The sequence below is a fragment of the Cricetulus griseus genome, chromosome 2, assembly GCF_003668045.3.
Source record: "Cricetulus griseus strain 17A/GY chromosome 2, alternate assembly CriGri-PICRH-1.0, whole genome shotgun sequence".
NCBI lineage: Eukaryota > Metazoa > Chordata > Mammalia > Rodentia > Cricetidae > Cricetulus > Cricetulus griseus.
In genome coordinates this window covers 10,048,716-10,063,179 of record NC_048595.1, presented here as the reverse complement: position 1 = coordinate 10,063,179, position 14,464 = coordinate 10,048,716, and the positions used below count along the sequence as shown (strand labels likewise).

Sequence of the window (14,464 nt, the reverse complement as noted above, 5' to 3'; positions counted from 1 at the left end):
ACAACCCTCCCCCCTTCAAAGAACTGGCCCAAATCAAAGGAGCACGCTAAATCAAATAGGTCTTCAGCAAGAGAAACCCCAAACCTACTTGAAAGTACTGTACCACAGCCCTTGGGCCATGATCTGAGAAAGAAGAAATAACCCTGTTGCAAGCAAATGGGAACCACCTGGGTACATGTTGGTGGTCTAACAAGCTGACACTGACAGGGAGGGGCAAGAAGGATCAAGCACACAGAGGAAGCCTCTCAGTGTGCCCAGCAGACCCTGTGAACAGAATCATCTGTAAGGTGTCCCCACAGCAGATTCCACTCAACAAAGCATGCAATTCCCCACACTTGGGAGTCTAAGCTGCCAGCCTATGCTCCTTCTTATGCCTCCTCTAGCAACTTTCTTCATCAGCCATTTGTTTTGTTCATTAGTTTTGCAATGAACAGGAACCCAACCTGATATAATTGTGGCAAGTACAAGTCTAAGGCAGCAGGAGAGCAAAAAGAATCCCATTACTCATTAATGCTCTGTCAACACTTGCCAATGCTTCACTAGTGTGAGATACAAGTACAGTCTATCTTTACAAGTGTAAGATGCAAGTATAGTCTATATTTATGGACTTCATTATTCTTAACCAATTTTTCAATCTGTTTTTTTCCCAACATGAGCATCTGTTTTACATTTCCTTAAGTGTGTGCATGCATGTGTGTACGCCAGTGAGTGTGTGGACGTCAGAGGACAACTTTGGGGAGCTGGTGCTCTCTTTTCACCATGTTGTTCCAGGGATGAACTAAAGTCATCAGCACTTTTTCCTGCTGAGTGACCTCTCTGGCCCTCAACCTAAGCTGTATTGTTGCTGTTGTTTTAGTTAAACATACTGCGGTTCACTTTGGTGGTTTTTAATCTTTAGGGAAGGACATCTTAGACCCCTGTGAAAACCAGGTAAACCCTAAGGCCCCTCTCCCAAGTCAGTCACACTGGGCATGATCACGTTCTGCAGTCTGCACTAGGGTCTGGGCCTCTTCTTATTGGAGCCAGGCTGTAAGTGCCTGCAAGCACCGGGTATCCACCCAAGCACACCTGTGTATTCTCTAACTTCTCAGCACTGTTAAATCCATTTGCTCCTCTCAAACCCAACCTCATGAGTAATTTCTAAAAATTACACTCTTGCTTTTTCCTAGCTTCACAGCCAAAGAGAGCACAAAGAAATCTGAACTGTTTCCAGTTACTTTCACAAATGTCCAGTGATTTCTGAGAAAATGTATCTAAACTTCATCCAAAATGTCAAAACCAAAATCTGGTGTCAGGAGTGGCAGGACAAAGGAAGTAGACAAGCCAATGATGGCCACTGTGTGCATCAAATGTCACAAGTCACAGGTCATGTGTCTGCACTCCATCAGCACAGGCGAGTGGTTTCTGGAACAAGTGCCGCAGGCAGCTTTGGAGACAGTCTGGAGACTCTTCAGACCACCAGACAGCTAGTAACTCTTACCTAGTTAAACCTATTTAACTCTGAACTGTCAAAGAGAAAATGTTAGAAAATGTTGAAACTTGACTTCTTAGATTTTTGCTGGTAAGCCCAAGGACTAACACCCACCACAGAATGAACTGTGCTGGTGCCTCCATTTCTGTGAAATACACCAAAGATGCACAGCAAGCGGCAACGGGAGGGTTCAGGCTCATCTTCAGTTGTTGCTATTTTGAGACAAGGACTCATTTTGCAGCCCAGGCTGGCTCAAGTGGCATGAGCTATCACAGCCAGTACTATCTTACCCCATTTTACAGAGAGGTAAACTAAAGACAAAAACATGTAAAGCAACTGTGATATTAAAGCAAGGAGTCAATCTGGTCTTCCCATTACACAGGCTACCTTAGTACACTATTCTTACTCCAAGCTTCACACATTTAACACTTGAGGTATAGAAGTCTGCAATTTTCCCTTCCCCTTTCCACCTAACACACACACACACACACACACACACACACACACACACACACACACACACACACACACACTTTGAACTCAATTTAAAGAAGTTATCCATTTGCAAAGTATTAATTGATTTGTACTCAACAAGGACGCAGCCAACAGTAAAGCCTGTGGGTGCATACAATGTGCATTTCTACTCAGGATAAAAAACAGCAACAACAACAAAAAAATCTTTGTCAATTTACTACCTTAACATACAGAATAGTTTATATTTATCTTCAACTCCTGGATTTACAGTTTTGATCAAGTATAACTGCACATAGATACCAAAGTTTAACATTCAAACTCCATCTTTTATCAAAAATTCCTATAACTCAACTAACAAGGAAAAGATACTTCCTGGGACAGTTAGTTCATGTACCTGCTGGTAAAATTCATAATGATGAATACATATGGAATTTTCGATCCTTAAGGAAAAAAAAGGTCAAGCAACTGCAGCTAGTTACAACCTGATCCTCCTTTTCCTGGTCTAGATGGAGGTGCCATCGTGAACTGCACAATCTAGCCTGTGGAAACAGACCACATGGCAGTTCCATATTAGAGAAATCACAAATAAGACTGACCAGCAAGGTCACCCACTATACAAACCTGTTCATTCATGGACAGTCTCCACACTGCCCCTGCCCCATCAGCACTAACGCCCTGACAGCAAAGGACCCAAGGAGGAGGAGGAGAGAGAAAACCTCATTCTTCTCTCAACTTTGGACTTCAGCTTTTAGCCAGCAGTGACTCTAACCCACAGAGAAAAAAGGTCTGGTAATCCCAGCATAAAAATACAGCCAGCAGGCCCAGAAAGGCATAGTCTACACCTCAAACTGGCAAGAAAATGAAAACCAAACCCAACAAGCCAAACAGTAAAACCAACAAAAGGCCCAGAAATGGAATTGTTGTCCATTCTCAACTGTGCAACTACAACTTCAAACAATGCCTATAATAATACTGTTCTTAGATCTAAATGCAGGCAAACAAACCAGTTTGCCTTCATTTTTTGTGGCATGTGATGTCAAGAAACCCAAAAAAGACTGCAGCTGAGGAGGTGGGATTATAAACACAGGAGGAAAGATTTTCATTTTAAGCAAAGCAGAGACAATCCTCCACTTAACATGGAGCTCATTCATTAAACGTGAAACTGGTCTTGTCAAGCCAACACCGTAACACTAGTAACATACGCTTTAAAATGTTCCAAGTATCATGCAAGTAAAGACTCCATCTCATTTCAGAAATCAGGAATTTTTATATACCACACGTACACAATATCATTGTATTATAAATTTCTTACCTCTGAAACTATATCCTGCACATTCAAAACAAGTGATGTAATACACTCTGAGTTTATAACATGTAGGGTAACTATCCATTCATCAGCTGACAATCAAAACCTCCAGCAAGAAGTTCTTTGAAGCCAGAGTCGCAACACACACCTTTAACCCTAGCCCCGTGGGGGATGGGAAACAGAAGAGGACTTCAAGGCTAGTTTGGGATACACAGTGAGCCAAAAGACCTTTTGAAATTTCCAAATCATAACCAGATTTGGAAATAATAAACAGCTACAATCACTGCTTCAGAGCCCCCAGAGTTCCCTAGTCCCCCACTCCTGTTCTCCTAGGAATTAACATAAGCACTGCTTCTTGACATTGTAAGCAAAATCACTACCTCAGAACTTATGGAGAAAAAGAATAGAAAGGAAATGCTTAAGATATTTGGAAACGGGGCTGGAGAGATGGCTCAGAGGTTAAGAGCACTGACTGCTCTTCCAGAGGTCCTGAGTTCAATTCCCAGCAACCACATGGTGGCTCACAACCATCCATTATGAGATCTGGTGCCCTCTTCTGGTGTGCAGATATACATGGAAGCACAATGTTGTATACATAATAAATAAATTAATTAATTAATTAAAAAAAAACAAAAAACAAAAAAAAAAGATGTTTGGAAACTTGCCAGGCAGTGGTGTCGCACGCCTTTAATCCCAGCGCTCGGAAGGCAGAGGCAGGCGGATCTTTCTGAGTAAGAGGTCAGCCTGGTCTACAAGAGCTAGTTCCAAGACAGCCTCCAAAGCCACAGAGAAACCCTGTCTCGAAAAACCAAAAATAGAAAAAAAAAAAAAAAAAGATTTTTGGAAACTGAATGCAAATTTACTAAGCTAGCTCTGCCCTGTCCATCAGGCATGTCTGCCACAGGGTCAAATGTTAGCTATCTGACTCTACAGGGACAACTGAAGATTCTCAGCTAAAGTTCCCAAAGTCACATTTATCACAATATAGTCCAAACTATAGCTGGGAAAAATACTCTACTGTGTGACACGCCATGATGCAATGGCGAAAGAGCTCAGCGGTATGGTAAAGTACTGCAGTGTGTCTAGGCTTGATCTGAGTCCAAGCTCCAGTGCGCCAAACAAAAAAAACACTATGCACACACACACACACACATATAAACTGAATTAATTTTTTTTTAATTGCTGGACAGTGGTGCACATGGTGATCACAACAATTGGGAGACAGGAGCAGAAGGCTGTGAAATTCAAAGCCAGCATGAAGCACACAGGGAGAGGGAGATCATCTTCAAAAACAAACAGAATCTACTGTGGGCTAAACAGAATGGAGAACTGAACCTCAGCACTCCTTAAGAAAATGTAATTAGCACTGCAGTTCGCCCAGGCCTAATAGTACATGCCTATAATCCCAGCACTTAGGAGGTGGAGGCAGATCAGAAGTTTAAATACAGTCTGGACCACACGAGAAGAGGGAAGGCAAGGAGAAAGGAAAGAAAGAAAAGGGAGGGGAGGGGAGTGGGGTCAGGGGAGGGGGGTGTCATGCCCAAGACACGTTGGGGCAACTCTTCCTACTAAGTCCCTTTCCTGCCTCTCCTAGAGAATGAGTCAAGCAGCTAGGACAGGAAGGGCTGCATCAGCAAACCAGACCTCGGGAGGTGCCACTTCAGATAGCTCACACTTGTTCCAAAAAGCCAAAGTGAAACACGAGAGGCTACGCTTCACCAAAAACAAAACAAAACAAAAAAACACAAAACAGAAAAGCCTGAACACTTACCTACATCCTAAGGCAGGGAAGGAAAGTAGTAAGCATCACTTCCTTCTCCTACAGCCACAGAACAAATCACAGCTTCACTAAATCAAGTTTCTAGATTTACTTTTCATACTGTATGTTAAAGCATGTTCATGATCCTTAATCTTCAACCTAAGAAAACATTGGTTAAAGTACACATTATCCGCACAACAGTGACAAGACCTCAAGAGGGCTGCACAAGATGAGATAAACACAATTCTTCCTTGAACGGATCCGTAACTACTAAGTGGAAATGAGGGTCCCAGCCTGGGCCCTTCAGCCAACTCCACCAAAGAGGCAAGGAAGTGGAAAGGACAGGAGGCTCTTGCTCTGTTCTTGTGGCTTCATGACTAAAGCCACAATAATACAAAATATTACAAAATCCCACACTGGCAAATATACCGACAGAAGTAATCTGAAAGTAGTCTTTAAACTGTTTAATTTAGGACACTCAAAAGAATGAATCTAGTTTGATTCATAACCTCTCAGAGCTGAGATAATTGCCATTGGGTCTCATTCTAACTTTGCTGTCTACACTAAAGACAACAGTCAAGCACTGTCTTCATTCTCATCTGGATTTGTACAGAGAGTAAGTAGCTCAATTCACCTTGCCTAATCAGCAAAGCCAACAGCACATTACTGTCCAAGGTGAATCTTTCGTTCTCAGAAATGCTGTGGATGAAAACTGGGCTTAGGCAAGACGGAGCCACCAACAGCACTAACGTGGGCACAGGAGCATCGGTTTCTTCAGTGAGGATAAAGGTACCTTTTCTGCAGGGTTATGGTAATAGTACATATGCAACACCAAGCTCAGCGCTAGAAAACGATAGTAACTACTGTCACTGCCGCAGTAGTACAAGTGATTTATCATATGGCCTGATATGGAAATGTGTCAAATCCTGACAGATGTCTGTATCAAAACTCACCTAATAAATAAGTTCAGCAGAGATGTTTGCAAAGCATCAAACTGGTTTGGTCAGAACAAAAAACAAAAGCCCGGCTGCTTTCAGTATTATCTCTTCACTTAGAAAAAGCACAAATATATTTTCATATGGTTCCTGCTTCTGTACTACAAGCTCCCCTAAATTATTAATGTTAATAAAAACCAAACTCTGAACCTGTTTCTGGCAGCATGAGCGACACATAGGGAATCCAAATTACACAGCTCCAGGCCAGGGAACCTGAATTGGAGCGTTCAGCTCTGCAGTCTTCACTCAAAAGACGTGCCTACTGGTGGCTAACCCCCAGAGTGTGCTCTCTTCCCGCTCAACCAATCCCTGCTTGCTTTATTTGCATTTATCTCTTTGTATGTTTATGGAGACAGGGTCTATGTAGCCTTGGCTGACCTCAAAGTCATCATCCTCTACCCACCCCATCCCTGCCCCGCGACTGGGATTAAGGTCATACTAACTACTACACCTGGCTCCTGCTTTCCTTAGAGGCAACTTCAAATACAAAACCACACCCTCCTTTCTGCCCAGCTTAGGAACACTGAGTTCACATATCTAAACACCATCTGTGAACTGGAATGAGAAACTGCTTAGAAAAGAGAAGCACAGCTAGTTTTAAAACCAATTTAAAGATCAGTTATTAAAGCAAAGAACCTAGTGTTCATATTTCAGGGAACAACAAAATTGGAGTTTTTACATTCAAGTTATAATCAGATTTTTAAAAACTAAACTAATTTTAACTTATAAGGGCCTTATTATTCTACCTTTTAGAAAATGCAATTATTATCAAATCTTTTTTTCTGTATTAGACAAGTTGCACCTTACAATTTACCTATAGACAATTCACAGCACATGGCACAGCTCTAACAGACTCAATCAGATGTCTCCAACAGTTTTTCATATTAGAGTCTGGTCTAGAGAGTAAGATGGCTCGGCAGGTAAGGGACTTAACTTGCTCCCAAGCCTGACAACCTGAGTTCAATTCCCAGAAGCCACATGGAAGTAGAGAACTGGCTCCTCCATCCACAAAGTGTTCGGACCTCCACCACACTCCATGTCCAGCATGTGCATGCACACGCGCACACACACAGAGAGATGCAAAGAAAACACGTTTGTGAAGAACAGTTTAGAAAAGTCTACTTAATCCACACAAATGTAAACAAGGTTACATATAACTAAGAATCAACGGCACAGAGACAAATATTTTTCAATTTTTAGGCTGAATCTAGAGTATCTAAGAGATGAAACAAGTAGAAAAAGTAACAGTTTTCTTCCTCCTGTGAAAAAGCTTAATTGAAACCATATGGAGCATTTAGACACAGCCCACAGCAACAAAGGTGGGCAAGACATGCAATGCTCAGCAAAGGCATCTCTCAGATGGACGGCAGCCAGGGCTTCAGGAGACACAGATGTTAAGACCCACCATACACAAGACAACCCTCTGGGCCCAACATGACAGGCCTGAAGCCGTAAGCACAGGCACACTGCCTCTGGCTCCCAGAAGTCCCGCTCCACACCTGTGAATAGGTGAATGCCCAGTTAAGTCTATGAACAACATACAAACTGCCTGCAAGGCACCAGAAGGTTCAGGGCTCATCAACCATCATCCTCAGGCACCAACCACAGCCAGGCTTGTCACTCCACTCCAGCAAAGAAAGCTGAAACGAGCTGCCCATTGCTAGAAGAGACCAAGAGACCACTCCATGGGAGCCCATATGTTCTCTGCTTTTATAACACGTACTCATGAATGTTAACTTCAACTCCTTTTACTGCTGCCCACTGCATTACAAAAGCATGGGCACCTCCCCCCACCCAACACCCACTCAAGGTGATATTCATCAGCAGAGTAATCTCAAACAAGTCCATGACTCTTGCCTGAGAGGTGCCCATTCTTCATCTGGAGCTAGGACAAACCACCCCATAACTGCAGGATTAGAGGGAACTCTGGTGGGTGCTCAGAAGTCTGCAAGTCTCTGTTCATGAGGCTGGGTACCACCATAACACGCTTCCTTCCGCCTAACAGTTTTCTGTTGACCCCATAACCCTCACAGGGAAAACTCAAGCCTTCTTCTTTTTCAGGAGCCTTCTTCCCATGGTGATCAGGAAGCCTCAAAGGCCAGTCTCTGCCGACCCGTATCAAGAACACACACCTGGTTTAGTCTGCACTTGGCTGCAATCATGAAGACTGGGAATTTCACAGAGCTGGCAACTAACCATCTCCTGAAAGTCCCCTTCAAAACCCATACATCTGCCTGGCAGGAAAGAGGCCAAAATAGCCATGTACCTAAGTTCCTCAATTCAAGAAATCCTCACATGGGTCTCTATGTAGGCACAAGCTTCCCTAGACCATATGCAGCTCCTCTCCCTGGAGCCCTCAGTCCCTGGAGCTTCGCATCACTTATGACCCAGGTGCAGGAAGGCCGGACAGCAGTTGTGCCACGCTCCACTTCTCACCCACATTGATGTTACCAGGCCTTGCTCATCAAACGGACGGTCCATCACCCTAAAAGTCACCCTGTGAGAGACTGAGTTCTCTGCACATGGAACTTTGCAGCTTTCCTAACCTAACCTGAGCTGTTCAGCACCTGTGGGGAAGAATGTCAAATATGCTTCATTTCAAAACACTTGAGTGTTCTCCATTCACCAAGAGTTTTCATTTGAACAATTCTATGTGGGGACAGAAGAAGCCATTTCCTTCTTAACACTGGCCATAATGGCCATAATTTAAATGTCATGTAGTCATTGAAAGTCAACTAGATAACTAGATGAAGTTATCAAATGAAGGATTGAAAGGAACATAACCTGTGAGGCCCTGTGGACTACAGACTCAGTCTTCTTTACCATGCAGCTCTCTCATCCCATCCAAGGGACTGCTTGCTGCTATAAATAACTCTTCTCTCCTAACTTGCTGCAACAGTGAGGTCAGTAGGTTAGAGAGGCCTCTAATAAGGCTGAATGAGAGAGTGAGACTGGGCCTAGTGAGGATAATGGGGAAGAATCCAGTGCACATGTAGGCGGTCGTAAATATCCATTGGCTGAAGGAGTAGCAAACTCGGTTAAGTCCTCAACAAGAAACCCACACTAGAATGTGGCACTTGTAGTTTCCAAGTGTCTTCAAGCCTCAAAGCCCCGCCCCACCCCCTTGTTAACCCACCTGCTCCTCACAGTAACCAAGAGGTCAGGAGGCCAAAGTTCAAGTGACTTCACAATTCCCCGTTTTTAACGATGGAAAAGTGCACCTCTCAACAGTGTCAAGACTGGCCCACATCTGGCAGTGACCTAGGTGTCTCATGTTCCCCATTCCTTCCAGAAAGCCCTTCCTTCTGTGTAAGGCTACTGTTGCTCCTTCAGGTAGGGCCTTCTACACCCACGGCTACTGCAGTCAAGTTTCAGAAAAGCACTCACCAGAACTGGGTTTAGTGCAATGGCACACTGCTTGCTTATTAACACTACAAGTTCCTGGGTCTCATCTCCAGTGCCACTAAATAAGCAGAGAAAGATTCACCAACAGTCATTACTTAGGGCTAGCAGACTTAGTTTCATTTCTGTTGTGAATGGGGACAGAAATCAAGAAAGTGATAAAAATTCTAATTCTAAATGTGGCCTTTTCTCTGTTACATTATAGATTATACAGTTCATAGTAAAACAGCCAGAGACAGCCAACACTAAGCCTCCCACTTTCTACCCAAAAGCTTTAATCTGTCCCATCCAAGGCATTGCTGACACTCAATCTCACAGAGGCGTCTCAGACTTGCGTGATTCAGCACAAACACAAAGTTGAGACCTTAAAAAAAATCTCAGTAAAAACTACTTAGTCCCTGTACAACCATGGGAAAATTGCAAGCTCCTTGGTCAGGGACAATGTGAAGGGTTTCCTCAAAGCATTATGTACTGTTCTTTCTTTACACGTTGTTTGTTTACTGGGATTCTGTTCTGTTCTTTCTTTACACATTGTCTGAGTGTTTACTGGGGGCCAGCTACCTGCCGGCCACCCAAGTGCCTCACTGCCTGATGCACCCTCTTCCCCCAACTCGAGGGTGCAGGCACCTGGAGAATGACCGCTGCCTTTCTGTTCACCCAGGAAGTCCAGCACATGGCAAGGCTTAACAAACATTAGTGTCAGAAAGAGGGAAAGCAGAGAGGGTGCCAGTTTGTAACAGACATGGGAAACAGGGCTTTTCATTACCCAATACACCCAACAGTCCCTACAATCCACCAACAACCTGATGAGTCTGAAAGATTCCTCATGCAAGGCACAGATGTGGGCATAGCAGCTGTCATGCAGAGGAGCTGGGGTCCAGAACTGTGAAGAATCCAGTCCTTTGTTTCAACAGTTTGAGGTTGTGCCCAATGTCAATCTACCAGTCAGCTGTATGTCACCAACAAATAACCAGCACTGCCTCTGAGTCAGTTTACCCTTATTCTCTCTGACATCACTGCCAAAGAAACTATTAATCTAAATGCCTAAAGTCATACTGAGTTAACAATAAAAAGTTCTGCCTTCAGGTCTTCCCAGATGTTAAGTCAGACTTCACAGCACAGTTAAGAAAGGTTTGATTCTCTATACTCTCCTTAGGTCAAGGACAGCCAGCAGGCCTTTTCTGAAGTAAGCTGCCCAAAGCGGGATTCTAAGTATGAGCTTCACACAAGTCTTTTTTTTTTTTCTTTTTGGTTTTTTGAGGCAGGTTTCTCTGTAGCTTTGGAGCCTGTCCTGGAACTCGCTCTGTAGACCAGGCTGGTCTCAAACTCACAGAAATCTGCCTGCCTCTGCCTCTGCCTCCCGAGTGCTGGGATTAAGGGAGTGTGCCACCAACACCCAGCTCATGCAAGTCTTTTAATCAAAGTTCAAGAAGGACTCAGTGAGCTATCCGCTGTCCAGACTCTTTATCAGTATAATGAGGGGTAAGAAATACGGATTACCAAACAATATAAAAAACCAGCGATCTAGCCATGAAGCATTTAAGTCTGTGTACCCCTAATAAAACAAGGTTATAGTTCCATGTTTTTCCTCCACAGTAAACTAACTGAATAATACCTAAAGAAAAATAATAATGAAACAGGTTCTGAATACACACACCAAAGTTTACCACAAAGCAAAGTGAGAATCCCATCAAGCTACAGATCTAATTAAATGTCAGAATTTAGTGTCACAGTAAGAAAGTTCCCAGGTCCCCTAATTTTTGGACTCCACAAGTCATTGTTTATCTAGAGAGGCAGGTAGCATAATTCTTGTTACAAACAAAATGTAGACTAAGTATAGAAACAAGTCAAATAATGGCAGTGTAAACAAAATGTTATGCCTTGGCCCAACAAAATCTCAACACACAGTTAAAACACTTGGGGGAGGACTGGAATTTTCTAGACTCTTATCATCTGACCCAGAACCAAAGTATTTAATGAACTAAAGTAGTAAGTAAATCACCATCAATAAATAAAAAAAACATAGTCAGCAAGCGGCCCACTGGCCATCCTTGGGTGAGCCTATTTCACTTTGCTGTGAAATACATAGAGTATGAAACTGAAAAGTCACAATGAGCTCATCAAATATTGCTTGAGAGTTTTCCAAAACCCCGTTTATGCTTTTATTTATAGCCTCACTCCCACAACATACTTTGCAATGTTCCGGGAAAAGAACAGGCTTGTTCGGATTAAAAAACAATTTACTAAGATCTAAGGAAAGAGCAAAAAACAAAAAAAACAAAAACAAAAAAAACCCAATGTTCTTGTTTTAATAAAAAAAGACTGTATCCTGCCTTGGCCTGTTTTCAAACTAGGCTTAATAAGAGATTCCCAAATTCGCGTTAAAGTTTTTCTTAAAAATATTCCAGCGACGTATCTGCATGCCAGCTGGAAATATGATATAGCCATCCAAACTATTTTCCTAGCCACAAATTATCCCCTCCCTTTTATAAGTGTGACTACATTCTACCTTCTGTTCAAAACATCGTCTATCACTGAACTGGAAAGCTGGGGGCACGCAAGCCCCCTTAACTTCCACAAAGCCCACCGCCCTTGGCCCCCGGTGCACCCCATCTTTGTCTCTCCCAGGTCCCGCTCTCCCTTCCCCTCTCCCTCCTCCGCCGCGTCCTGCGCTGTCAGCGGAGCCGGAAGGCGCGGGCGGCCCTCCCTCGCGGCGCGGCCGGACGGCCCGATTCCGGGAGCAGGGCCGGGCCCGCACTCGGGGGCCGCACGCGCACTTCCCGCCGCGCGGGCGCTCAGGCTCAAGTTCGCAAACAGCCCGAGCGCGCCGAGATCGCCGTGATTCAGCAGCGGGCCGGGCGGGGACGGCGGACCGAGCCCGGAAAAGGTCACCGCGACGCCACGGGCAACGCCCGGCCTTCAACCCTTCCGCCCGCGCGGGTGCGGCCCGGGCCCGGCGGCGGCGGCGATTCCTACCTCTGCGGCTCTTCGGAGAGCTCCGCTTGCTCCGGGCGCTGGCTCGCTCTTCCTCAATCGCAGCTGCTATCTCGGGGTTGTCTTCCCCATTGTACCAGACCAGGAGCTCCTCTCCAGGCGCGATTGGCTACACAAGAGACGAGACAAGGGGCGAGCCAATCAGAGAGGCGGTTGTTGGCGGGGGCGGCGCAGCGACGGGCAGCAGCGGCGCGCCGACCGCAAACAGCTGTCGGGAAGGCGCCGCCGCCGCGGACGCGCAGGGAGGAGGCGGGGCCAGGGAGCGCGCAGGAAGGAGGCGGGCCCTGGGGCGCGCGCCCGGGCAGGAGGTGGAGCCGTCGCCCGGGCTTGCAGAAAACTTGGCTGACAGGGCCAAGGCAGGACACTCAGGGCAAGCAAGTGCCTGGCAGCTTGTCAGGGAGGCTCACAGGAGTGCGTGTACCGGCTCAGCCTCCATCACCAGATTCGTACAGCCAGCTACAAGCCTCATTCCACCCTCGCGAGACAGAAAATAAAACATGGGACCATTCTGCCCATGAAATTCGAGTGGATGAGAAATTTAAAGGGCCATTAAGAAGCAAATGGCATGGGAAGGAGTTAGCAGCATAGTTTCTAATTCCAAGCACAAATTAAGCAGGAACGCTCTGCACCTTTATCCATGCACACAGCCGCTATTTATAATTACAGAAGCGCTGAGCTCAGGCAGACCCTGACCTAGCATCCTCAAAGCAGTTACCAACCAGCTCAGGCCTGTGAAGACATAAAAGTATACATCACAATTTCTAGTTACAGAAATGCCTATGCTCCTAAAACATTAAATTTTTCACAATTGCTCCTGACACCATCATACAACTACACCTGAAGCATCATGAAGAAACACTTGGAGTGAAAAAGTGAGTCATAAACAGAACTGGGGAGGTCTGTTCAGAAAGTTCAAGTAAAACCCTATCTAAACCCACATGCTGGCAACAGATGACTGAAGGAAGATGGACAAAAGGGAATGTTCTCACTTAAAGTTGAACCAGTGGGAAAGAGGGAATTATAATAATCCATATCTCAATCATCGACACAGATTGATCCAGACAAAACTCCCAGTGGTCCTAACGGTATTAGGGTGAAAGTCTGAGAAGTTCCAGAACATTTGCCTCCTGTCAAAATCGTCTCCCCACAAACAGCTATCAGTCACAAAGGGAGAAAGTATCTTTATAATAAGTCAGATAGACACAGCACCTGCCTCCCGAGACTATGCACGGAGAGAGAAGAGGTCACTTCTGGGATGCCCAGAAGGCGTAAGTGGGATCTAATCAGAAGCCCAAATTCAGTCTCCTCAGCACTAAAATGTTGTCAAAGACCAAAGTACTGTCCAAGTGTGATGGCTAGTCTTGGCTGTCAACTTGACTCTATCTGGAATGAACTACACTCCAGACAGGGAGGACTCACTTTTGATCCCGATCTGGGCTGGAAGACCCACTCCTTTAGTCCAGAACCTAAGGTGGGAAGACACACCTTTAATCTGAACCACACCTTCTGCATGCTTGCCCTTGCTGTGTTAGCCCATCCCTTCACTGCATTAGAGCCTACTTTGGATGCCAGTATAGACAGAAAACCAGCTGAGACACCCAGCCTTGTAGGACTAAGCAACTACTAAATTCTTGGGATTTTTCCATTCACAGCTAGCCATTATTGTAAGTCAATCATACATACATACATACATACATACATACATACATATATATATATATATAGAGAGAGAGAGAGAGAGAGAGAGAGAGAGAGAGAGATTCATTCCATAAATTCTGTGAGTCTAGAGGACCCTGACTGATTCACCAAACCTAGGAGACAGATGAGCGCCAGAATTCTTTTCCTACAAGGACATGACTGCAACAACAGATACAATCTTGGCTGAGTGGACAGATCAGCTAATAAAATGCCACCTAGGTGCTGGCTGCCCGATGTGCCAGTGTACTGTGGCTATGTAAAAGTTTGTTTATTGTTTGTTTGGCTTTTTTGAGACAGGGTCTTACCATGCAGCCTGGGCTGGCCTGGAACTCTCTAGGTAGACCAGGCTGAACTGAGAGAGCCAC

General features: G+C 44.9%; 1 protein-coding gene across 8 annotated transcripts in view; it reads right to left on the bottom strand.

Moving 5' to 3' along the window:
* The window catches only part of Prdm2 (PR/SET domain 2), a 106,867-nt gene that overhangs the window by 45,627 nt on the left and 46,776 nt on the right, over window positions 1-14,464 (bottom strand). For all 8 annotated transcript variants that reach the window (XM_035439425.1, XM_027399968.2, XM_035439427.1 and 5 more), the window contains one exon: window positions 12,384-12,510. In XM_035439425.1, the coding sequence (XP_035295316.1) occupies window positions 12,384-12,510 (127 nt within the window). The remainder of the gene's footprint in view (window positions 1-12,383; window positions 12,511-14,464) is intronic.